General features: G+C 39.2%; 1 protein-coding gene across 1 annotated transcript in view; it reads left to right on the top strand.

Annotated features, from left to right (window-relative positions):
* The window catches only part of LRP1B (LDL receptor related protein 1B), a 1,288,869-nt gene that overhangs the window by 1,083,327 nt on the left and 179,035 nt on the right, over positions 1–26,507 (top strand). The window contains exons 61-62 of the mRNA XM_045032831.1: positions 11,594–11,775; positions 18,719–18,918. Coding sequence (XP_044888766.1) covers positions 11,594–11,775; positions 18,719–18,918 — 382 coding nt within the window. The remainder of the gene's footprint in view (positions 1–11,593; positions 11,776–18,718; positions 18,919–26,507) is intronic.

Below are 26,507 nucleotides of genomic sequence, written 5' to 3'. Positions count from 1 at the left end.
CTGGAGTGTAACTTCTTCCATATTTTGTGATTTATGGGCTGTGCCTAGTCTGCATAGATGCTGGCATTAATTTAATGTAATTGCTATAGAAAATCCAGAGCAAGACCATGTCTTCGCTTCTGCAGAGCAAAAGTTCTGCCTCTGGCAGTAGAGCAAGTTCAGTGATTCAGTTATTACTCACCTTTGTTCATTTAAACCATGTATTTTTTTAAATTTGGGGGCAGTAGTGAATAGTTCTTTTATACTCACAGTCTCTCTGAGTCTGACCTGTCCTGGGAAACAATGAAGCTGTGACAGAGTTTGACTTACCACTGTGGCACCTCCTGCTGGCTGTCCTGGGAATTAGCTTAGTTCACCAGTGCGCCCTCATCTGGTGACATCTCACCACCAGCACATCTGCTCCAGGAAGCAAGTTGTCCCAAAGGACATAGCGTCCTCTTCAGGACATGGCCCTCCGGTTGTGTCACACTCTGTTTTCCCCCATTCCGGGTTAACCATAGTCCCCTATCCAGCCACTTCCTCCGTGATGATGGAGGGAAAAAGGGGAACCCAGACCCACCCACTACTCCGGGTCCCGGCCCAGGGACTCTGTAGATAGCAGCCACGTGCTGTGTCCCTTCTAACCCCGCAGTCTACTTCCCTGGGCCACGTCCCTGCAGCCCCAGCACCTTCTCTGCCCTTGTCTCAGGGCCTCAGCATGCCAGCAATCAGCTGGGAGCTTGCTCTCACTCCCCTGATCCTGCCTAGGACTGCTCTGTCCAAGGTGCTAGCTGCCTTCCACCTGCAAGGCAGCCAGTTCTCCCTTTGCAGACCTTCTTATATGGGCCAGCCCGGCCCTGATTGGCCGCTCCTTGTAGCCCTCTCCAATTGGCTATCTCCTGCACATCCTCTCTAGGGTCCTCTCCAATTGGCTGCCTGTTTCACAGCCTCCCTGGGGTTCTATTAACCCTTTATGGGCTTGTGTGGGGCATATGCCCCATCACAAAATCATTGAGGCATTTGGATTCTCAGGTTTCTCTGCTGCAGTGATCTCTTCCAGTCTCATCACCCTGGGCTGCAGAACGGAGCTACCTAGTGTCCATGTCTTTTTTCACTTACTTTACCTAGCTTTCTTTGCTTCTTGTATATATTAGTTGTTTTTAAATCTAGAGTGAGTTAGTTAGCTGTAGGATTAGTTGCCTGTTGGCATACCTTTGGAAAATTTAAGTTTTTTACTCTAATAGATGTTTTTTTCCAGGTACCAGAACTTTAGAGTGTGTAACCCCAATTTTCTGGGATTTAAGCATTGCTTAAATCCTTTTCTGTTTGAGGCAGTCTCATGTTCCCAGCAAAAAAACAAACAAACAAACCAAAACCCTACCAGAACAAGACACTCCTGTGCAAGTGCTTTTCCCCCAAGGTGAGGAATACAGAACAAACATGTGACAGATGTGTAATCATGTTGCTTAAAGTACTTCTGGAAGGTGTTTAGATACTACAGTGGAAAGTACAGTGTAAAAAGTTACACATAATATAATAGAATAGCAGAAGTACCATCTGCAAGTCCTCAAAAAAGACTTTAGAAGCCAGAGTAGTGCACTTGCAGATGTTTCTTCTTTACTGCTCCAGGAGTTGGGCATGAGACCCAGTGTTTCTGACCAGAAGTTCTCTGAAGTGCGCTGGTCAGTTTGTTTTCAGCTCCAGGGTTCCATTATCCAAAACTACAACCTCTGTCTCTGGTAGGACGAATAAGGTCTCTGAGAAACAGAGCACTGGTCCTCAGGGAAAGTGAGTAGTTGATTTCTTTAAAAAAACTCCACTAAGAAAAGATCTAACTCCTCACAGTGCTTCCATTCTAAGGAGATTCCATGGCCAAGTATGACTACTGTAGAAAGTCTGAAGGATCTCTGTAGTGAAGCTGTGGTACCACATCCCAACACTAAATTGGTACAGACTGTTTCAGTGCTTGCTACAGTGGCTGCAGTAGCATCAATGTTGCAACAGTTTTGCCACTTCTTTCAGTACTGAGTAAATCAGTGGTATCAACAGTGGCATGCTCCACACCTTTATTCTCCACTCTAGCTGTGATGCTTGTGTTGCCATTCTGTTTGGTACCAGTTAAATATGTGGAAACAGGAGATTTGTTTTTGAGGAGCCTGAAAACCTGTGTTATTCACAGCTCTGAACATAAGATCATCAGTACCAGGTGCTAAAATATCTTTAATACTGGGGGTCTCCCAAGTTTTGACTGCCCATAGACTTTCTGTGCAGCTTAGTACTCCAGCTTTGTCAGCCCTTCTCCCAACCCTTTGCAAGTGGACTACTCTTTATTGTCTTCAGCTGAAGATATGTCTACCCTGCACACTTCTTTCGGCGGCATGTAGAATACATATCCACGTAGTCCCCTTAGTGTGAGTATAAATAGCAGTGTAGCCAGTAAGGGATGACTTAGGTGAGTAAAGACACACCTGAAGGATGTAGGTAGATATGTACCTACATGCTCTCTAACTGCCTAAGCCATGCCTCCTGTCAACACAGTTGTTGTTAGCAGTCTTGTGTCCTGCTGCTTCTCCGCAGCTGGAGCCTTCCCCTGCTACAGGGAAAGACTCCAGCAGTAGGGAGGCAGCAAGGAAAGACTCTGCCAGCTCCCCACTGCTGGAGTCTCCCCTGTCATAGTGAAAGACTCCTGCAGAGGGAAAGGCTCTGCCAACTCCCATCTGTTGGGAGCCTTTCTCCTCTGCAGGGAGAGGCTCTGGCAGGGGGAGGTAGCTGGGAAAGGCTCAGCCTTTCCCTACTGCCTGCCCCTTGTCAGAGTCTTTCCTCACCTCAGTGAAAGGCTTCAGCAATGGGGAGCTGCTGAAGCTTTTCCCAGCTGTCTCCCCCAGCCTGCTTTTCACTGCAGAATTTAGTTAGAAATATCCTACGTGCCACCACCAGTGGTGTGTAGTGTAGACATAGCCTGAATCACAGAGAAGCAGATAAGGGTCTCCAATATATTCTCCTACGACACCTTCATGTGATCTTTGTTGATGACCAAGAGAGTCTAGGGATTCTTCCTGGTCCAGCTATTACAGATACCTTATATTCCTTGGTACCTACCCGTGGCCTTTGGGCTGTTACCTTGTAATATCCAAGCATGTCCCTTTTGGAACATATGCAGTACATACAAACCAGAAAGTCCACCTCTGTATCAACCTTGGAGGAAAATCTTCAGCTACAGCCTCTCAAGCTACATCTCTGTTGTTGACTCCGTAAAAGGATATCCATTCTGGGGAAGCTTCTGAAGGGGGTGCACCACGTCTGCAGTTTGAGGAACATCAACAACCATTTCATTCTCATGCCCAAATGTGGCAGTGGTTTCCTCGACCCCATCTCATGTGGGCTATTTTAAATATTTTCAAGATTTGATCAAGAAATGTGGAAGAGTCTTTAGATATTCTCCTTGAAGAGGTTCAAAAATCCTCACATAAACTTATCAATGTTTCATTCAACTATGCAAGGGACAGTAAACTTTCCCGGTTCTCATGGAACTGTCAGGAATGGAACTGCCATGAACCTGCCAGGAATTTATGGAAGACACAGACTGCTCCAGTCCCCACATCAAAGACATTGAACAAGAAATATCATGTCCCATCTGCAGGAGCCGAATTTATCTATACACACCTGATACTGGGCTGCTTAGTAGTTGTTGCAGCTATTGAGAAATTAAAAGAGCAACACAAAATGACTTCAAAAGAATACAAAAAAAGTGTCTAGATTTATCTGACTGCAAAACTTATTCTTCAATGAGTCTCCATTTTAGGATTTCAAACTATTGGACCTTACTAGCCTGTTACGAGTTTATGAACTATGACAAGTTTTCTTTTTTTGTGGACAAACTACCTCCAAAGAAGAGAGAGGATTTGTTAACTTTAATTTCAAAGAGAGGACTAATCATGAGAACATCTAGCCAAGAGTCTCTTGAAGTGATTGACTCCACTTTTAGATTTATGGCCACATTGGTAGTCATGTGAAGGACATTCTGGCTTTAAACATCTGGGTTTCCACATGAAGTTCAGTCAGTGGCTGATGAACTAGCTTTTGAGAGCCTGGACCTTTTTAGCCTGAAAACTGATGATGTCTTTCACATCTGAAGGAATCATAGGCTACATTGTGATCTCTTAAAGTATTCATACCTGGCCCTAAAGAAAACAGAGTAAGCTTCATACTTGTTCAAGACAGAGATATACGCTGGGTTCAAAGAGTTGCAGAGCCTCCAAGAAAGAGGCATCATTTTCGAAAGAAGAGACTTCTGCCTCAGCATCCTTTACACATCAGACTACATTGGCTTTGAAACAACCATTTTGGTGGGTAGGTCAAAAGTAGCAATACCATTTTTCAGGATCCAGACCCTGGCATCTGTTACTTCAGAAATTAAATATGGGCTTCAATTACATCAGACTGCTAGGTATTAGAAATAGAATCAGTCATGTTCACAGAGCCTGTGTTGCAGTCCTTCTTCATATGCAGAGTCAATCAGTTAAAATCATGACAGACAACACAGCTGTCATGTTCTATATAAATAGACAGTGAAAGGCAATATCATTCCTGTTGTGTCAGGTGGTAATTCAAATATGGAATTGGTGTATCCATCATCAGCTATCCCTCACTATGATTCACTAAGAAAACATCTTAGCTGAAAAGATAAATTTGCTTCTTTTGTCTATTGTGAATGGAAGTAAAGGACTCTGTCATACAGAATATCTTTAAGGAATTGGGTTACCCATCAACAGACCTCTTTGTAACGGACAAAATCAGCATGTCGAAACTTCTACTCGGGGAGATCTAGGATCTCTTTCAGATACATTTGTAACTTCCTGGTCAATAAGTCTCCTCTATATGTACCCTCTAATTCCCTTAATCTCCAGAGTGCTAAGAAAGATCAGGCAGGATGTGGCCTCGGTCATCTTAATTTCTCGTACCCACCAAAGACATTTTTGGTACCTGGAATTGATTCTGCTGTCAGTTCAGCCCTCAAGGGCCTTACTTCTTCTATCAGCTTTATTAATGCAAGACAAGGGCAGAATACTTCAATCTCTCAACCTCACCCAGCTACTGGATGGATGTTGTTCCTAGAGCCATTGTGTTCCACAACCGTTCAAAATGTATTCATCTACTGTCTGACAAACTTATGTGACACAGTGGAAAAAGTGTATATGTTGACATGAACAAAGCCATTTCAATTCCTGTGATACCCAAATCCCTATTATTTTAGATTATTTATTTTTCTCTGAAGAATGCAGGGTTGTCTATTCATTCTGTTAGGGTTCACTTAGCTGCTAACTGTGCACATACATCATCTAGCTGTCAGAAGATGTTCTATTTTTTAACATCCTCATATAACTGATTTTTTGAGGGGACTTACTAGTGTCTGTACACATTAAGGAGCCACCTACCCAATGGGACCTCATTGTACTTCTGTCTGTTCTTCTTTTGAACCTATAGCAACCTGTTCCTTGCTGCATTACTTGATGCTTTTTAATCACAGTCATGTCAGCCAGAAGAACTGGAGAACGTCAAGCGCTCATGGCTGACCTACCGTATTCAGTTTTCCATTCAAATAAAATATCTCTCAGATCCATTCCATCCAAAGGTGGTCATGGACTTCCACTTGAATTAAATAATACATGTACCTATTTTATTTGCCTTTTATTTGCAAAGAACTAAAACTTTCTGAACGTTCCCAGGATTGTTTATAGCAATTGCTGAGAGAATGAAGGGTCGTCCAGTTTCAACCTTAAAACTATCTAAATAGATTTTGGGTTGTATTAAAGCCCATTATTATATAGCTAGTCTAGAACCCCCAGATCAGATTATGGTTCATTCTACTAGGGCTTGGACAGAATGTGCAGCACCCCTGTGAACTATTCCAGTTATAAACATCTGTAAGGTTGCCACTTGGGGGAGTTCATACTTTAATGAAGCAGTATTCCATCATAGAAGCATTGATATCAGATACGCTTTTTGGCAGAGCTGTATATAGTCTCTCTTTAGGTAGACTCTTAGCATTCACTTCCTTAGATCATTGCTTCTGAGTTACCAAGAGTGGAATGAATCTAGATCAATTGATCGATCTATCAACAAACACTGGAAGAAAAATTACTTACCTGTATCTTGTTTGTGTGTGTGTGTGTGTGTGTGTATGTTCGAGTGGAAGGCAGACAGGTCATGGAATATTTATATAAATATTCCATGACCTGTCTGCCTTCCACTCGGGTGGGGAATCCTACATTTTTGACAGGGTTACTGGCCTAGTGGATGGGAGTAAGCTGTAGATGTGATATACCTTGAGTTTAGTAAGGCTTTTGACAAAGTCTCACATGATATTCTCACAAGCAAACTAGGGAAATGTGATCTAGATGAAATTACGATTTGGTGGTTGCATAACTGATTTAAAGATCATGCTCAAAGAGTAGTTATCAGTGGTTCACTGTTGAGGAAGTATATAGTGAGGTCCCAAAGGGTTCTGTCCTCAGTCCAGTACTATTCAATATTTTCATTAACAACTTGGATAATGAAGTAGAGAGTATGCCTATACAGTTTACAGGTGACATGATGCTGGGAAGAAGTGCAAACACTTTGGAGGACAGATTAAAATTTAAAATTACCTTGACAAATTAGAGAATTGGTCTGAAATCAACAAGATGAAATTCAACAAAGGCAAGTGTAAAGTGCTACACTTGGAAAGGAAAAATTAAATACAAAGCTGGGTGACCAGGTGTCCCAATTTTATAGGGACAGTCCCAATTTTTGAGTCTTTTTCTTATATAGGCTCCTATTACCCTCCACTCCCATCCTGATTTTTCACACTTACTGGCTGGTTACCCTAGCTACAGGTGGTAGTAGTGCTAAAAAGGATCTGGGAGTTAAAGTGATTCATAAATAGAATATAATTCAACCATGTAAAATCGCTGCAGTAAAGGCTAATATTCTGCAGTGTATGAACAGGAGTGTCATGTGTAAGACGGGAATTAATTGTGTGCTTTACTCAGCACTGGTTAGGCTTCAGTTGGACGATTGTATCTAATTCTGAGTGCCACAGTTCAGAAAAGATGTGGACAAATTGAAGAGAGTCCAGAGGAGAGCACAAGAATGATAAAAGATTTAGAATACCTGCGAGGAAAAGTTAAAAAAAACAACTGTGCATGCATAGTGTTGAGAAAAGAAGACTGAGGGGGGACTTGACAACTGCCTTTAAATACACTATGGGCTGTTATAAATAGAATGATGGTCAATTGTTCTCCATGTCTACTGAAGGGAGGACAAGTAGTTTTCAACTTTATCTGTAACAAGGGGATTTAAGTTAGATATTTGGAATAACTTTCTAATTATAAGGATGTTTAAGCACTGGGATAGGCTTCCAACACATGTTGTGGAATCCCTGTCATTGGAGATTTTTAAGAACAGGTCAGACAAACACCTGTCAGAGATCATTTAGGTTTACTTGATCCAAGGCTGTGAACTAGACTAGATGATCTCTCGAGGTCCCTTCCAGCCCTACATTTCTGTGATTCTCTGACATCTGGATTCTGTGGAAGAGAAGGAACTGCAGAAGAGGAGGCAGTTAGGCCTCTCTGTTCTCTATTCCCTTGATAAAGAGTACAAGAGCACTCAGGGCAAATGTACACCATAAGTGGAATATATATATATAGTCAATGTGATGTAGCCTATAGGACTAACCTGCTAGCTTGCATATATATATATATATATATATAATCTTTTCTTACAGTTTAATATTTGATTTATTATAATAGGTTTATACATTTATATTAAAGTAAGTTTGGCTGTAATGCAAGAGACCTACTGACAATATTCTGTATGTTAAGCTAAGGCAAAGTTAGCATATCTATATTAAGACCTTTTACTTAGAAAGCAAAGTTGATCTATATCTCGTTACCTAAATAGATGAGTACTCATGCCTATGTCCATGACCTTTTATTTAGACCAATAGACAATGGAAAATGGCATAGGGGGGTTTTCAATGTTGTACCCACAGACTTAACAAGAACACCACAAGAGACAGATGTGCGTACATACCTGTCATCAATACGCACATACGTATTAGGCTATGGGGTAAGTGTACCCTAACATTTCTCTGGGTGAGGAATGAAATTTGGGCATAAAAGGAAGGATTTCCGGCATTTGCCCTATAAAAAGAGGTGACCCACCTCAATAGAGGGCTCCAGTTCTCACTTTCCTCCATCTCCATTCTCACTTTACTCTGTTCTCACTTACTTCCTCCACTCTATCTATTCTATCTATCTACGATGACTGCTACTATTAGTAGGCTATACTTGTTCTTCTTAAACTTTAAGTTTCAAAGGAACTAGGCTAAACTTGGTTTCCCTAAGTTTTATTCTTAGTTTGTTTATTAGGTTTTGATTTAAGTTTAAGTTAGTCAAGTAAACCCTAGTCAGCTTTGATAGCTCTTAGCATTTTCTAGCACTGCATCCCTCACTCAAGAATTGAGAAACCTGAACCGCAAGGCTGTTCCTGTGTCTCTTACCACCAGGTTATCAAGGAAGGGTGTGAGTATATTAACAAAAGTTTTGTTGCATATAATACTATATTATCATATGTATCTTTTGAATAGCAGTAATGCAATTGTAACTTTGTAACTCTGGGTATTTTACCATTTACTTACTATTATTAATTTTAACAAAAAGTCTTTAAGGCTATATCTGTCTCAGTGTGAGCTTCCTGTCATACCCTCGAGGGTCCTTTATAAATTCTGTGGAGCCTGATTCAGGACAAGAACGTTTATCTTCTGCTCAAACAGATTGGCAACCCTAAAACCCATACTAATTAATATTGATGATAATTATTAATAATATTATTAAAATCAAATCAAATAAAATTAATAAATTCCCATATTATCCAAATTAATATTATCATTACACCCTAAATCAGGCTACAGTGAAGAACTCCATTTACTATACAGGTGAGTAACTTTTCAAAGAAGCAGCTTTAAAGGTAAAAGGATTTAAACTTTTATATATTACGTGACATTCAAATGAAAATTGTTTTCTTGAAATAAAAAAACCCTCTAAAATCAAAGATATTGATGTAAAATTTACATTTTTTAATTTTTTTATAAAAATATCACATACATATATCTCTGTGTCTGAAATAACTCTGAAGGAGCAATTTCAAAATCCTTTGAGAGCAAAGGCCAATAGAAAAAAAGAATCCAGTTATTTGGGTTGCTGTTTTCAGCTAGGGTGACTAAATCACTGTAAACTGAAAGAGAGTTTCTAGAATCATCCAGTTTCTATAAAATTATTGTGTGCCCCTGTGTAAAGGTTTGGAAGGTTGTGAACTATAAAGTTGGGAATGTTCAGGCATTAGGAAATAAAAATGTTCCGTCCCTTTGTCCATATGAATAAAATCTGCTGTCCAAAACAGGACAATTTTAAAGTGATCTTGTCAAGTAATAAAGAACTTAATCTTTTTTATTTGTAGTGTTGTTGTAGCTATGTTGGGCCCAGTATATGAGAGAGACAATGTGGATAATATTTTTTATCGGACCAACCTCTGTTGGTGAAAGAGACAAGTGCTCTGTGGAGTCCTCAGTCTTGTCTCTTTCACCGCTAACATTTGGTCTAAGAAAAGATATTACCTCACCCACTTTGTGTCTCCTAATATTTATTGAACATATCCATAGTAATGGTTGAAGTAGATTATCTTGCAGCCTACATCTACAGTTAAAGTTGGAGAAGTCTTTAATTGCCACAAATGTTATATACAATTAAAAAAAGTAGTCTACTATGTGCATCAGATTTGCCTGTTGATTTTAGATTCTGGTGCAAAAGCATTTACAAGTGCTACTTCAGTGACCAGAACAAAGGCTTGAAGATAAGCTAAAATATTTGAATGATCACACTACACAGTGTTTAAAAAGGCTCGGCTATTTCCAGGGATGGAGAAATAGAATGGTTCTCTATTACGTTGTTTCGATTATGTTTTAGTGTTATAGACTTAAATGAGTAGAATTTTGAAGATTAGAGAAAATACGATATATTAGGAGAGGGGCTATTCAGGGCACAGAAGAATAGAAGCATATTCTCTGCACAACTTAAGCCCTACATGAAGAGATTCAATGGTACATAGGTTGTTGTGCAGGCCATTTAAACTGAGTTGAGTTTCATCTATAGGGTTCAGATCTAGGCTGTGGCACTCCACAATCCTTGGGCTGGCTTGAGGCCATTTTAGCCACTGGCACAACTTAAAAGGACACACATGGGTACTCTGTGTTGTCCTGGATACAAGGGCCCCAAAGTACCATTACTCCAAACAGGAGCACACTAGCTATGCCCTGTTCCCCTTTCACAGTTCTAATGTCCCCAACTCTAAGAATTGTGAAGGGGCAGTGTAGAGACAGCAACACCAGCTTTGTACTGCCAGGAGAATCCTGAGTTGGTTGTTTGTCAGCTTCAGACAACTGTGGGTCTGAAGACCTGGAGCACAGTATGTCCAGCCAACCAAAGCAAGTAGTGCAAGAAAAACTTTTTAAAAAATCCTGTGATGAAGAGATTTGTAGTCCAAATATGTTTTAGATATATTTGATTAAGTCCCACAGAAGCATCCAAAGAATCATATCTTTCGAGGTCAACCCATCTCTAGTCCATAGACCATAAACTATTTTACTGGGATACTCAATTACTTCTGCCCTCAAAATTCCTTCCTGATAGTTTGCATATAATCCAGCAGTTCTAACTTGCTAAAAAGCTTCTAGTTCCTAATTTCAGCCAATTACGTTATTTGGGATCTGCATGATATTGCAAGACAACTTACTTACCATTAGGACATTTCCACCTCTTTGCAAAAAGTGTGTACTTCTATGCATGCCTGCCTTGAAGTATTGGCATCACTGTCACAATGAAGAGGGATATGTCCCACTGTACTCTTGAGAGAGGGGGGAATGGAGCATTGCCAAGGAACAGCTATCCGGAGAGTGGAAAATCCTTGTCTTTTCAGTGTTCCATAATGATAGGAAATTTTAAAAAACAAGTTTATTCTAAAAGGAATATTTTTTGTTTGACGAGGAAGATGTCAACAAAACAAAACAAAAAGTATCCCCAAAAACTAAATCCAATCCAGTGGCATTCCAGGTTCAGTCTGCAGTTGCTGTTTGGGATTCCCCATTCTCCCTCTGTGACAGAATGTACATTCCATCATCTTTGATAAATAAATCTACTTCTTAAAAAATATCAAACTTTTTTATTATTGTATAACTTTTTTCCACAGAGCTTCACAGTGGATCCTGTATTCTTCTCTTAAACATTTTGAAACGTACACAAACCAGTTTGGTTGTTAATTTTTTTTTAATTGATTAACTCAGGGTTCTCAAACTGGGGGTCAGGCCCCTCAGGGGTCATAAGGTTATTATATAGGGGGTTGCAAGCTGTCAGCCATCGCCGCAAACCCCGCGTTGCCGCCTGCATTTATAATGGCAATAAATATATTAAGAAGTGTTTTTAATTTATAAGTGGGGGTCGCACTCAGAGGCTTGTTGTGCGAAAGGGGTCACCAGTACAAAAGTTTGTATTAACTTTGTGCATCTTAACTCTTCTAGGTAGTACATAACACAGCTGTTCCCAATGCACTAGCTGTTGACTGGATTGGAAAGAATCTCTATTGGTCTGATGCAGAAAAAAGGATTATCGAAGTATCAAAACTCAATGGCTTATACCCCACTGTTCTTGTGAAAAAAAGGGTGAAGTTTCCTAGAGATCTATCTTTAGATCCTCAAGCTGGGTATGGAACAATAGTTTAATATAAAATCAGAACTAGATAATGAATTATCATTAAAGTCCTCAAATATATTTTTCCCCAGCACAAAGCTATCACTATCTTAGTAGGTTTATTGTATATGAGCAAGCTAAAATACACAAAAGATGTTAACTGTGTCTTCATATGTTATAAAAAGCAATAGCCATGGAGATTAATGAGGGTTATAGAAAAAATCACTGTTGTTGTATCATAACACATCTTGTTACAAGATAATTTGTGTGGTATTTGTGTGGATCATATGGTATTTGTGTCATGTTAAATATGAAACATTAAGCATGGTCACATTTTATTTAGTGTATCTACTGCAGTGAGTTAATGATAGCTACTCTTTTCTACATTTGCTGTTATCCAAATTAATAGTGGGCAGTGAAATGCCACGTGTCTTTAAAAAACACTCTTCAGATTTCTTCTGCATAAGTAGTGCAAGAATGAAAAATGTTTAATAATGTTCCTGACTTAAATAGTTTTCACCATTATTTTAATATGTGCAATATGGTGAATTTTTTTAAATACAAACAGTAGTAGTTGACCTGAGTTGGCCTTTGGTGGCATTCAAAAATGGCACTTCTCGGTGTTCACTATTAGCTTCTCTGTAATTTTAGCTCTCATGGAAAATGTACAAACAAAAAGAGTGTGTAAACAGATCCAGTGCTGCCTTGCTTGAACCTACAGAAGAGTCAGATAGAAACAATAGTTCTGAAACATAGGAACTGCCCCATCATTTAAATAACTTGTTATCCTGAAGCATACAGATAACAATTTAAATGTCAACATTGTTAAATATTTCATCTACATTCAGTTTGAATATCACCATTATTTTTTTCTTCTCAATCTAAATCTTTACTGAACCAGAGTCATAGGAATAATGGGCACTGACTAACTCACAGCTAGAGAGTTGTTTTTTTAAAAGTGCACTGTCTGTCAAAAATCACTGACCATTTGAGAATTGATATACACCCAGATATCTTTGTAGCAGGCAAAATTACTGACTAAAAATCAATGAAGTAAATAATTTTGCTCACAACAAACACAACTTCATCAGATATTTGACTGTAAGCTTTCCAGTGCTGAGGCTTTATTGTCATACCTATCTATAAAGCACCAACTCATTGCTGGCAATAACCTACTACTACTAATAGTAGTAGTAGTAGTAGTAGTAGTAGTAGTAATAATAATAATAATAATAAATAAATAAACTTCCCACTTTTCCCAGCTAATAGCAAAAGAAAATGTTAATTTCTAAGTGAGACATTGCAATGTACCAACAACTTGCTGGTGCTTCCTGTTTATGAGGTGATAACTGTAACCTCACAACATTTACTGCCTGGGTTTATTTAGCTTGGTGTACAGTTGTTTACTCATAAACAGGAAGCACACTCTCTAGTCACCAATAAATATATGTATAAACAATGGCCACTAACAGATCAGTGTTAATGTAGTTGAAAAAGGCGTAAAAAGTCTGTTTGCTTGTTTCCCGTAATACAGTTTCAGCTCTTAAAATGGCTGTTTACAGTGTAGATCATTTTTAACAGGAATATCACTTAGGGTTATTTGATAAAAATAATGTCATGAAGTAACTGAACTCTTCTTCAGATAAATAAAATTTGCAAGTAGCATTGACTGCTTCATCTGAAATCATGGACTAGAGAAAGCTTGCTTTGTTTCCTTTTCAGGTGTGAATTAAATATGTAATGCTCACTTTATCGTGGAGTATTAAGACATTTCTGCTTAAGAAGGATAAATAAAGCTCTCATAGTGTCTTAGTAGAAATAAATTAATTATTCTTTTCTATCTTTATTTCCTAAGGCTCCAATAATCTCAAATGCCACTGACAGAAGGAAGCTAATGGGGTGGGGGCTACCAAAGGAGCAAGAGCAATATACTTTCCTTGAGGATGATCATGATGATACCATCTAGCTCCTATATAGTGATCCCAAACAATTTTCTCTGTCCACGTCTGCAGCATCAGCATTCATAGTTGGAAAGGGGCTTTTGCTGGGAGTGCTGGGTCCAGGAGATGGCCAGTTTTCATAGCATTATCCCTCTTCAGACCTACTTGGATATAGTAGTGCAAGATAACGCTGATCCTGTTGGCAGTATATTATGTTTCTTACCCATCCATTTTGGATAAGAATGATTTAGCAGTGGCTGGTGTGAGTCCTTGTCAGCATGATGTGCAAGGAAAAGGGAACCCAATGGAGCAGTGTTGAGACACTGGTCTTCTTTACAAAAGCCCCAATATTTTCAGGATCACCTGATTGATTTCCCTGTCTGTCTTTGGCCAAGACCTATTCTTTTTTTTCCTGATGATACAAGCCCCAGACACATCTATCAGAACAACCTGTAAAAAGTAAGCAAGTTCAAACTTAGGTTCCTGACCCCAGCTTAGAGTTTTTGGCACTTAGAGGATGATTTGGCTGAATAATTTCTGAGGGAGGAATGGCCACAATAGAAATTAATAACATAATAAATCTTTTTGAGGTGCTGGATATAGAAAACCATCACCAAAATCATTCAGGTTATTTTTTGGTTGGTTGGTTGGTTGGTTGGGTTTTGGGGTGTGTGTTTTTCTCCCAAATTTCAAGTTCATTGAGTTGTTATTGTGTGATTGAAATGGTATTAGATGAGTCCAGTTCATCCTTTCAGGTAACATGCCAAAAATCATGGTCCATCTATATAGTGGGAATATAAAAAATGTTACCACAGTTTTCATAAGAGAAGGTTTTCCACTGCAGTCTGTGGCCAAAATTCCCCATCCACCTTACACTGCTGTGCAGTGTGCTTTGGGCCAATGTTCTGTTTCCTTCTTTCACACGGTACCTGAAACTGCATTTCAGTAGCTTTCTTGCACATGTAGATTTTGCACCTGTACCTTTGAGTTGAAAGTCCCCATAGAAACATACCCGCTGCTATATTTTCAACACTTGCTGTTTCCAGAAACAGAGACAAAAATGTAAAATTAAAAAATATTTTCTCCATTGAAAGAAATAATTCCAAACATGTAGAACTGATTGAGGGGAAAAAAACAAGAAACAAAATTTTCCCCATATCTCAGACATTCTAGTAAGCTTTTTGGTTGATTTAAAAATTAGGAAGAAATGTTGTGAAAATAGAATGCAATATTAATTAAGGTTTTCCCTAATGTAAAATTTGAAAAACGTCACCCAGCTCTACTAATGGAGCACTATCTCCTCAATTATGCCAGAGCAAGCCTAAATACAAATGAGGAGGAGAATAAGGCAAAAAATACTTTCTCAGGTACAGGCAAAACTGTTTTCCTTGGATCTGGGGATGTCAGGGGCCAGATTGCCTTCGAGCACAAGTTAATGAGACCTGAGAGCTTCTCTGTCATGCACTGGCTTGTAAAGGTCACCTAGGAGATATTCCACCAATGAGGATCACAGGTGCATAGGGCACTCTTGCTGTTGCCCCCAAAATACCTATTCCTCAGGGCCGCATAGAGGTTTTTGGTGCCTCTGGCAAAATCTGACACTGAAGCCCCCATTTTACCAGATTTTCTCAGTTTACTAGTAGAACAACGGTGTTTGTTTTATTTCCCCCCTAACTGACATTCATACAAATTAAGGTTAGGCTACAAGAATCTAGCTGGGTTATTCTTCCTCTCAGAAATTATTACCCGTATTAAATATTCTGCAGACCAAATTCTGTCATCAATTTAATCTATACAGCCTCATTGTGTACAGATTCTGGTCTCAATTACTCATGCGTTTGTCTTTAAAATCTGCTCTGAGTTACACTAGTGTAATCTGGAATAACTTCATTGACTTCAATGAAGTTACTCTGGATTTAATTACTGGTACTACAGAATGTAGAAATTGCCCTTTTGTCTTCAAATGATGTCTTTCCTCTGTTACACCTGGGTAATCTTACTAGTCTTCTGTGGGAATACACAGGAGCAACTGAGGGCATAAAGTGGCCTCCAGAATCTTACCAGTGATGATGCAAGAGAAGGAAATAAGGCATCCTGGTAACATTTTCAAAAATAACAAGTGATTTAAGAGCCTAAGGGCTTGTCTACATGGTGGAGTAATGAACCTTACAAGGGTGTAATGTCTGAAGTGGACCAAAGTGTTACACATTAATTTGTCTGTGTAGACCCTGCTGTTGTGTGCTAAAGGTTCCCTAGTATGTATTCATTAAAACCCATTAGGAAGCTTCAGTGCACGTGAGTGAGCTTTAGAAATTACACCCCCATAGTGTGCACTGCTGCTCTGTGTAGACAAGCCATTAGTTTCATTGACATTCAATGAGATGATGGTATGTCTACACTTCGATCTAGGGGTGTGATTACCAACTTGAGGAAACATACTCACTGCGCTGGTTCTCATTGAGCTATCATGATAAAGTAAAGCTGCAGTAGGGTGAGTGGGGCTGGACACCTTGAGTATGTGCCAATCTGGACCATAGGTATGTACTTGAGGCAGCTAACTCCTCCTGCCACTTGCACTGCTGTTGCAGCTATGCTCTATTTTTAGAGCACTAGCTCAATCAGAGCAAGTATGGCTATGTCTCTTTGAGCTGGGAATCATCCCCCACACCAGCTTGAAGCGTAGACATATCCTTACTCTCTTGAAGACTACAGTCATAAAGAAATTTGGGCTCTCTCTCTCTGGCCCAGTGTTTCTTTCATTTTCCACAGTGAAACAGGTTCATCATGGGTCCAGAGAGAGCAAGACAGCAAGCACGAGAATGAATTTGTAGCCTGTTGGTTAGAGCACTGGGACATGGAAGACCCACTTTCTCTGCTCCAGTGACTTCTTAAAATTATTTATCAACAGTGGAACAGATTCAATAGGAGACACTCTGGAAACGCCACATCAGAATATCCCATAGCCCAGTGGCTAGGGCTCTCACCTAGGAAGTGTCAGAGCCAAGTTCAGAATCGTAGATGCTTAGGGAACTTTTATTGCAAAAATTTAGGCACAGAGAGAGTTTAGGTGCAGCTGAGTAGCAGTTTTCTGAATTTTGTGTTTTCTGAATCCCACTGGGGCCTGATTCTGGGATTTAGGCACCTAAAGTGTCAGATGCCTAAGTCCTTTAGTGAATCTTGCTCTGAGTGCTGAAGTGCAATAATATGAAAATGAATTATAAATTTAGTAAATTTACTCTGAAAATCACTGAAGACCTGTAAATACAGAATCCCATGCCTGTTTCACAGTCACTCTTCAAAGTCAAACCAGACATTTACATCTCTATTTGTTTGGCGCTGGGTTTTCAGCACTGATTTCTTGTGATGTTTTAAGAAGGTTGTGCTGTAAAACCAAACTGTTTAAAAATATGGAAGTCAAAAATACAAATCAATATATAGAAAGTAACTCTGATTATGTGCAGAAGAGATAGCACATATGAAGAGAGAGACTACACTAAGTTTGGTGCTGTATGATCTATTTATATCCAGAGATGTGACAATAGAAAAACAATTATAAACATAGTTCATCTTATGGGAATGGATGAGAACACTTATCCTTGTATAGAGAGGATGTTTTTGTCTGTGTGTGAAAGACAGAGAAGTGAAGGAGGAGGAATTTACATCACAACTTGTGTAACTTCTAATTAGAGTAGGAAGAAGAGGATTCTCTGTGTCTCTCTTTCATACGCCAACAAAAAAAGGCTTCTGAGCAAGGATAGCTTTTCTCATCCATCTGAACAAGCTTTAGCTATGCTTGTAACTCATTTTTTTCCTGTAATGTAATGATAATGTGCTCCACTAATTTCCTAGCAGGCAATGTTCCCATAATTTTCCCTTGTGACCATGTGTATCACTACCCACAACATGCTTACTTCCCAAAAGCCTTGGGGACAGGATACCTGAGCCCATTTTCAGTCTCTTATGGAAAAGCCCACCCTACCCAAGTTAATATAGGTGTATTCATACTAAAAGATGAGCCAGATAAACTGAAATAATCAACCTTTCCTGCTTTCCCCCAAATCATTCTTAGATAATGACCCATCTGATAATTGAGATGTAAAGGTCAGGTGTTTGCTGCCTACAGAAGAGAATTGACAGCTACATATGCCATGAGGTTGAAATAAGTAACCAATACAATAGACCCCCTGTACTCAAGTCCCCGTTTTAGAGTCCACAGTCTTATAACTACATTTTTTTTCTAACCTCTATGTGGATCAATAGCTAATGAAAGATAAATTATATTAGTACACCAACAAAACATCTCCTTACAAATATTTTTAAATGTAACACATGCCAGGCATCCTAGCTGAGTATTCACAATCAACAGAAAAAGAAAGGAAAAAGAGAATCCCCACCCAATGTGATATTCCCTCATTTTCAGCCAATTTAGAAACATACATTCCTCCATCAATACTCTCGCCTCTTTTAATCTTGGCAAGTGTGCCATCATTACTATGTTCTGGAGTTTGCCCATTATGAAAGAATGTCATTTTATCATAATGCTGTGATCAGTGAAATTAGTGTATAAAATATAAAAAAAATGGCATGGTAATACAGTATTATGATATTTTACCTACCTGAAATTCTTTCAACAGTAACATTGTTGCAGGACCTGAGATTTTAGCTTAGCAAAATCATGATGATACTTCAGAATTTAAGGGTGGCAGTCCTAAATCAAACTAGACATATATAGCCCGTTTTGAGCTTTTTCTTTAATGGTTTAAGTACAGCTACAAAACTGCATCAATATCTCTAACATGGCGACTCATACACTTAAATACTATACTTCAAGCTATGAAATTGTAAAATTTTCTTTGAAAAAAAACTTCTCAAAAGAGCTAACTTGGAGGATGAAAGCACTATGGAATAATTCCTGGATAGTACTTAAAACCAACCAAATTTTTTTAAAACATTAGCTGCTATATGTTAGTGCCTTTGCAGCTGTAAATAAAAAAATTATTGATTTTGTTTTCCTAGATATTTGTACTGGATTGATTGCTGTGAGTATCCTCACATTGGCCGTGTTGGAATGGATGGCACCAATCAAACTGTTGTCATAGAAACACAGATCTCCAGACCTATGGCTCTTACAATAGATTATGTCAACAGTAGACTCTACTGGGCTGATGAAAACCATATTGAGTTTGCTGACATGGATGGATTTCATAGACATAAAGGTTGGTCAAACAGCTGTAAACATTCAATTTTTGACATTTCTTATTTTTAATTAAAGGTGTGTTATATTGGGAAAAAAAGTTTGTATCCTAAATGTGAAGAATATTGTGCATTGCAAGATGACAAAGCTACATATTTTGCTTTTTTGTAAGTATTTTAAGAAGCAGAATGAGAATTTGTTTGCATCATTAAACAGAATACTAAAGGATACTTCCTGATAAGAAAACAGTATTCTTCCCCCTTCTATATTAATCAAATTTAGACAAGATCAAAGAGGTAAATTTCTATTTTTGTATTTCTTCATTATTTCCTCTTTTTTTTGCCAACACGTATATTTTGCTACTCCTCATGAACACTGAATTTGTTGTAGATGTTGTCTGCCAACATGAATCCTGCAGGGCAAAATCCCTACTCTTGCCAATCTTCTGTATTCCTTGCAGGGCTTATTAAAGCCTCTTTGGCATTCTTTTAATACATGCAAATATGCAGCAATTCATATCTGTGAAAAATGCCTTTTATCAAAAGAAAGCAAAAATTTTAAATAGGGACTGAGTTTTCTTAATAGTCCAAATACATTATTCAATAGTAAGGTTTTTTTTCTTGGTTGAACTAAGCAGTAGTTTTATAATGTGTTTTATTTATTAGCATAGAAATGTTACCCTAAAAGCTGCTGTTGTCACAAATGGTTTGCTGCCTTTTGGTATACATAATTACATAGCCTCTAGGAAGAAAATTATTGAGGAAAGGCAGTATTTTTCCACTGTTAAAGATAACATTTAGTTTCTATAATAAAGCCTGATTCTGCCCAAACCTTACTCTAAAATCTTCAAACATGAAATACTGGCCTAAAAAAGTGATAGGTTAGCTCTAGAGCTCAGTGTGACAGACTGAATGTGTCTATTAATAAAATAATATTTAATAACAAAGAGAGTTGAGGGATGAAAATAAGCTTTAGCAAAACTCCACCCAGTCAGGTAAAACTACTTTCCTCAATGAGTAATGGATATAGCCAATCAGAAAGTACTCTACTTGCCAGGCACAACTAAGAGTCACTGAACAACATTCTTTTGGATATAGGTTGTTAAGCTTTTGAGAGGCAGCTATCAAAGATGGTTGTATCCTCTATTGTATGTATAGGTATGTATGTATAGGTAACTGGGGAAACCTAGATGATGGGAGATGGGTTCAGATAGGTCATACCCAAAATGAGGGGTGGAGGGGAGGGAAAACTTAGAAGATTGCAAAGGGAGGGCTCTCTCTCTGTCCCCCTTGGAACAGCGTGAAGGTTAGAGCATAAAAGTACTTTTTGGAACCTTCAAGCATTTCTTTCCTTTCTGTAACTTAAACTGAGATTGCCTTGTCTAGTTTATCTTATGTAAAGTGTAAATTTAGGTATGTTACGCAAACCATTTATTTTTCTCTTTTTATCCATTTTCTCTCTGTGTTTCTAAATCTGTGGTTGTGTGTGCAGAAAGTTCACCCCAAGGAGAAAAGGTACCTGTTATCCTCGATAGAGGCACAGGAGACAAAAGAGGTTTTGGCACATAACCCCTACAGTTTTATTTTGGTTAATAAGGCATGGGCAAAAGGGGCCTGTGCTACATGACATATGTTCCATAGGCTGTGGTGGTCAAAGACCCAAGGAGATACCAGCAGGACCAAGGAAGAGATGAGAGTTGGTGGTGGTATCAAGTAACGCTGAGAGTAGAATTTTTCTTCCAAAATTAAAGAAAATAGAAGATTTTTGCACTCTGGTGAGCATATCCATATTTAGGTTGTCATAATTCAATAATCTCTTCTACTTTTTTTGTCACTTTATAGTGAAAAAAATGATGAGGAAGAGAAAGAAATCTTAGGAAATAAGATCAAGCACAGAGGGTCAAAGATTGGTTCATTAAATTTTTACTTTAAAAATTTTATTAACATTTTAAATAATTGTCAAGGTAACACATCATCTCTTATAGACTTAAAATGAGGAGCCAGATGATTGCTAGAGATGTTTGTTTTCATTTTTAAAAATAACTCTGTAGCTTAATGGAATTTATAGCTCTTTATGGAGATAGGCCTCAAAGTGTAAATAAATCATGTGGGGTGTTTGTCAGTAGAAATTAGAGTATTTCCACCAGAATTGAGGTTAATCATACTTGACATTTATAAATTAGGAGATATTTAAAAAGAGATGTTCACCAATGAACAAAAATCCTCCATGCTTTTTTTTTGTTTGTTTGTTTGTTTTGCGGGATTTTGTCCTGAGAAAGGAAAGTAGCAGAGAATAAAAATTAAGTGTAGTGACTTTAGTTGAGGAGGGGAATGCCTCCCTGATCAGTTGCCTATCCAGTCCCTTCTAGCATGCTCCCCTGCTACTTCTGGCAGACCTTCCTAAAGGACAAACCTCTTTATGACCACCTCACATCTCCAAGAGGTCTCGGAGATGGGCTGGGAATAAGGTGGAGCTTGGGAAGTCCATTGTCAAAGAGAGTATTGGATGCAGAACTGAGGGCTGCAAAGACGTGCAGAAGGGGAATGTGGGCAAAACACAGCAAGGCCAGTAGAGAAGAGAAGGATGGGACTGAGAGCACTTCATCTTTCCAGCAGATGTCAAATGAATTGGTAGGTTTCACACTCACTAGTCCTCCCAACATGGCTAAATTGCCCTGATGGAAGGCTTATGGCACTGCTTTGGTGTGTTTAAGATAAAGCCTCCCCAAGCTTGTGGAAGGGAGTAAGTTGGCCTCCAAAGCACGTGCATAGATTTGGGAGTATTGGTGTCATCCTACAAACATCATACAGTTTGTCTGAGAATTCAGGGACTTCCTAATGCCTACAGAGGGGTTGGAAAGTGTCAATTGAGAGAGCTACCTAAGGTTTGTTGGGAGGTTATGAACCCTAGTGGACACTCACTCATATTCATGTTCTAAGGTCCACATGAATTGATTTCCCCATCTGTGGATCATAGGAGATCTGCAGAAAAGAGAGAGAAAGGAATATCCCTAAAGTGCTATCTGCAAAATTCTTTTATTCTCACCATTCTCTCTGAGCTCTTCCTGCAGAACTCAAGTCTCTGGGAAAGATTCCCCTTTCTTGAGTATCCCTTCCACAGAAGGTGAGCCCTCTCTTGAGGATTTGGAAAATGCATACAAGAAAGTTTTCTGAAACGAATGGGGGGGTATGGCTTTTGGTAAACCTGGACACTTCTTACTCTTATAACACTGAACAGTTAACTGTGATTTATACTTTTCTGTGTAAAGATCTAAGAACTCTAAGATCTGAGCACTTAAACTGAATTTCTGCTAAACAAATTATGATTTTATAATTCAAGGGGTAGTGAGGTTTTGTAAATCCCCGATTTGTTTATTTTTCATTGGATAACCAAAGAGTTGGTGAATTTATTCTTTATTATTATTTTCCTTTAGCAACTTAATTTTAAAATTGGAAATTAGTAGAAAACTTTAATTCAGTAAATATTAATGTGTGTTTTCTAATTCCACTTTTATGAGGCAAGACAGAAAAGTGGGGCCTTTTTTGCGGGGGGGGGGGGGAGAAAAGGGTGTTCTCTCACACAGAGAAGGAATCCTCTGGTCTGGGCTCTGGCTAATGGATTAAATGGTGCCCACAAAGGTCAGAGAAGCAACTGAAACTGCTTTGGCACCCAGACTGTTCCTTCTAAGTAAACTTTGGAACTGTTTTATCACCACAGCACACAGTCTTTCAGCAGCTTTTCTCGTCGCCAACCCATGGATTTTCACAACAATTCTCCTACATTATCACTTCTTCAGCCATTCCTATTCCTTTCCTCTCTTCCTGATGCCAATCCAAAAATAGAACTGTGCTATGGGATGTAGGGGAGGCAGCCTCTATAGTGCTCAGGGCTGGATTAAGGCATAGGCACTGTAGGTCTGTGACTATGGCCCCAGCTCCTAGAATGACTAGATTCCACTAGAATCTGAGCTCTCATTTAAAAAGAAGAAATGTGAGCTTTTAGGCCTCATGGCTATGAATAAGTCTCTCTGAGTCTGCAGACAGCCTGAAACAACAGGTGTGAACTCACCCATGCCTTTCAGTGTTAATTTCAAAACTCGTCGTTGCATGGGGCCCTACCAGCACCACCTCAGCAGAAGATATTGTGTGCAGCAGGCCCAGTCAGTGCAATACTGCGTGGACCTTCGCTGTCACCCCACATTGCTAGTGAAAGAAGAAAGACCCTTTTTTGACACCCTTGCTACTCCTGAGAGGGAGAGTGCTCCATGTTGCTGCCTCTGCCCCTCTGGTATGGGAGGGTACCCTCAGCATCACCATGTTGTGGGTGCAGGGCCACAGGCAGACCCTGTGGTGTGATATTCCTAGAGCTCTGGCTTACTTTAATCCATCCCTGGCTGCTTTTGACTGACAGAATTTGAATCTTGTGAGCTTGGTCGTTAAGCCCAGTTTACTCTTCTTTTAAACTTCTAGCCATGGGTTGTAACAACTTTCCAACAGGTAAAACACTCTCATCTCTCTTGCAGATCTTAGAAACTGTCTAGGAGAGGGGAATGTCTGCTGCTTTCCTCTCCTGCAGAGTTCCTGATCTTTGCAGGTGAGAAATATCAGTGACTGCCCCCTCTTGTGTACATTATGGTTGGTAGGAGAGAAGTTGTAGTGAGAATTTTGACACACCATGTACGCTAGGGATCTTGGAGAACTTAGGAGAACTTCATGACAATGGAGGCAATACTAACTTTACACAGCTACTTAAAGTTTAATGGTTGATTATATAAGCTATATTAGAGTCTAGCAAATGTAAAGCTGGAGCACTCACAAGTTTTATGCATATTAAATAATTGAGCATTCATTAGAGCATTAATCTGGCTAAGCACTAAGTTTATTTATACCAGCTTTAAACATTTAGGAATTTAGCAAAGTAATCATTTGGGTTCCCATTCCCTTGGCGACCTGGCTATGTCAAACAGGTCTTCCTAATCTTTAGGCCTAAAAACGCTCTTATTTCTGAGCTGGGGATGAAATATTAAATTTAAAAGGCGTTCATAGTTTAGTTCCTGTAATTTCAAAACTGCTAATTATAGAAGCTTGTAATTACAGGAAGAAATATTCTGGGCTTGTTTTCATTACCTCAGTTTTACACCAGTATAATGCCATTAATCCATTGAATTTCACTGGTGACTTTTACATCTATCAGAGTTCATATTCTGGTCCTCTTGTCCCTCCTAAACTTAAGCACAAGCATTTGCAGATGAAAATCTTACTTTATGGGAAAAATTAGGGCAATATGAAAATAGGGTTTATAATGGCAACCCGAACACAACCATAGTTACAAAATTGTAACAAATTCCTCCATAATATATTATGTTTGTCTGTCTCTCTCTGCATGTAAGAGCTGGCTAGATATATCAATCAATCAATCAATCAACGAATTATTATAGGGAGAGCTGATAATGTGGCCTATAGATGAAGTTGCCCAACACTTCCTATTTTAAGACTATATGCAATTGCTTATATATTTGCTGAATTTTAACTATTCCTAATATCTTCCTAATGCTGAAAGGCTTTGGAAATTTCAGCTAAAGCAGTTCAGCTGTTTCAGAGAACAAAATTAGGGGAAAATGTGTTGTTTTGCCTTTGTTAAAAAAGTATTACCACTCTTCCATTGAATAGATCTAGTGCCTCTATTTTTTGGAGCAGGGAATGGCCTCTGTGTCAGGGATGTGCTTTTTGCTGTCTCTTTGCATATTCTAAGTAGAAACATTTAACGGTTCAGCAGCTAAAAGAGTCTCTGAATATTCCATCTGCAATGAGCATGCTCCACCCAAGGTTTGCAGGGGCTGAGCAGGATTTTCCAGGCAGTTGCTCCTCCCAGAAGTGGGGCTACTATGGCACAGGGTATTGTAACTGCGAGCTTGGAGAGTGAGGCTGTCTTCCCTATGCTCTCAGTGCTCCCCCAAATGGTGTTGAATCTGTAAAGAGGGGACATAGGAAGCAACCTGCTTGCAAAAATATGGTGGTGGGGGGGAAGAGATGGGGATAGGAACAGGGTGGGAATGGGTAGGAGCAAAGGGGGCTGAGCAGTTGTATACGCAGAAGGAGAGGGAGATAGAAGTCAGGCTAATGGCTGGATAGAAGCTGGGTGAGGGTGAGGGTGGTTGGGAGAGGGAGGCAGGAGCAGGGTTGGATAGGAGAGAGGAGGGGATAGGAGCTGGGGAATGAGGCAAGATAAGAGAAGAGAGAGAGAGAGAGAGAGAGAAGCTTGGGGAACAAGGACAGAAGGATTTATAACCACTGGGGCATACTTATCTACAGATCCTGGACTTGAATCCAGGAGTTCTGAGTACCTATGTTCCTTGGCTGTCAGCAAATAGCAAAAACCAATTGACAAAGTATATGTCTCTTCTCCCTCACTAGTGTCTTTTCCACACAGAGAATAAGACAGTTGCTCCATTAGTTCTAGTGGTGGAGGTCAGTTCTGGGACTTAAACCCTGCTAGTAACCCATGTCGGTGTCAGTATGATGCCTTATGAAGGATTTTGTTTTCTTTAATTTTTTTCTTTTTTAAACATCACACACAAACTACATTAAAAGAACATTAAGGATGCAAAGTCAAGCATTCCAAAGTTAGGAAATGTTAGAACTAAGGTTGTCCCAACAACCTTAATTCCACCCCTTGGTACATATGTGTTAGGATAGTCTTTAATTACAGAATCATGAACTATTCTTTTCAGCAAGAACCTGCCTGCTTCATACAGGGCACAAGATATACTATACTCTAGAAATGAATCAGGGTTGTATATTGAATAAGACTGTTGTCTTATAGGAACCTCTACCCTGTTTGGAAAAGAAAGGAGTACTTGTGGCACCTTAGAGACTAACAAATTTATTTGAGCATAAGCTTTCGTGGGCTACAGCCCACTTCTTCGGATGCATAGAATGGAACATATAGTGAGGAGATATATATACACATCCAGAGAGCATGAAAAGGTTGGTCTGTTTGTTAAGTAAGTTGAATACCACCATGGATAACTGGATCACTGTCTCTGCCATGGAGTTCCTTTGTGATGCTAGATAAGTCACTTACACCAAAATGTTCCCAGGTGGCCAACAACTGCATGTTTCTCATTTTCTGTCTGTCTAACATGAGACACCTGGTGCCAGATTGAGCACTCACAGCTACAACTGAAGTCAGTAGGAACTGAGCTTTGAATATATAAAGTGCTATAAAAAGCCCAGTTAAATGTTTCAAGTTGTGTGCCAAAATCCAGTGAACACTTTTGACAGTTTTGGCCTTAACTTTGTGTGTTTAGTTCCCCACTTGTAAAATGGGAATAATAATACCTTGTAATGTCTCAAGGGTGTTGTGAAGGTAAATTCATTAATGTTTGTTAAGCAATCGGAAATGAATTCACAAAAGGAATTAGGCGACCAAGTCCCTGTTTTAAGAGCTTAATTCCCAGTTTTGGGACCTCTGCAATGCACAAAGCTTCCACTGAAGCCTGTAGGTGCCTAAATTCATTCAGTGCCTCTGGTTTTACAGTAAAAGGTGTACCTATGATTCTACATCTGTGCTTGAACATGGCTGCCTCCCTCCCCACTCATCTCCCCCACT

Source organism: Mauremys mutica, chromosome 10 (genome assembly GCF_020497125.1).
Source record: "Mauremys mutica isolate MM-2020 ecotype Southern chromosome 10, ASM2049712v1, whole genome shotgun sequence".
NCBI lineage: Eukaryota > Metazoa > Chordata > Testudines > Geoemydidae > Mauremys > Mauremys mutica.
Note: the sequence above shows the minus strand (reverse complement) of the source record. Positions and strands in the feature narration are given on the sequence as shown.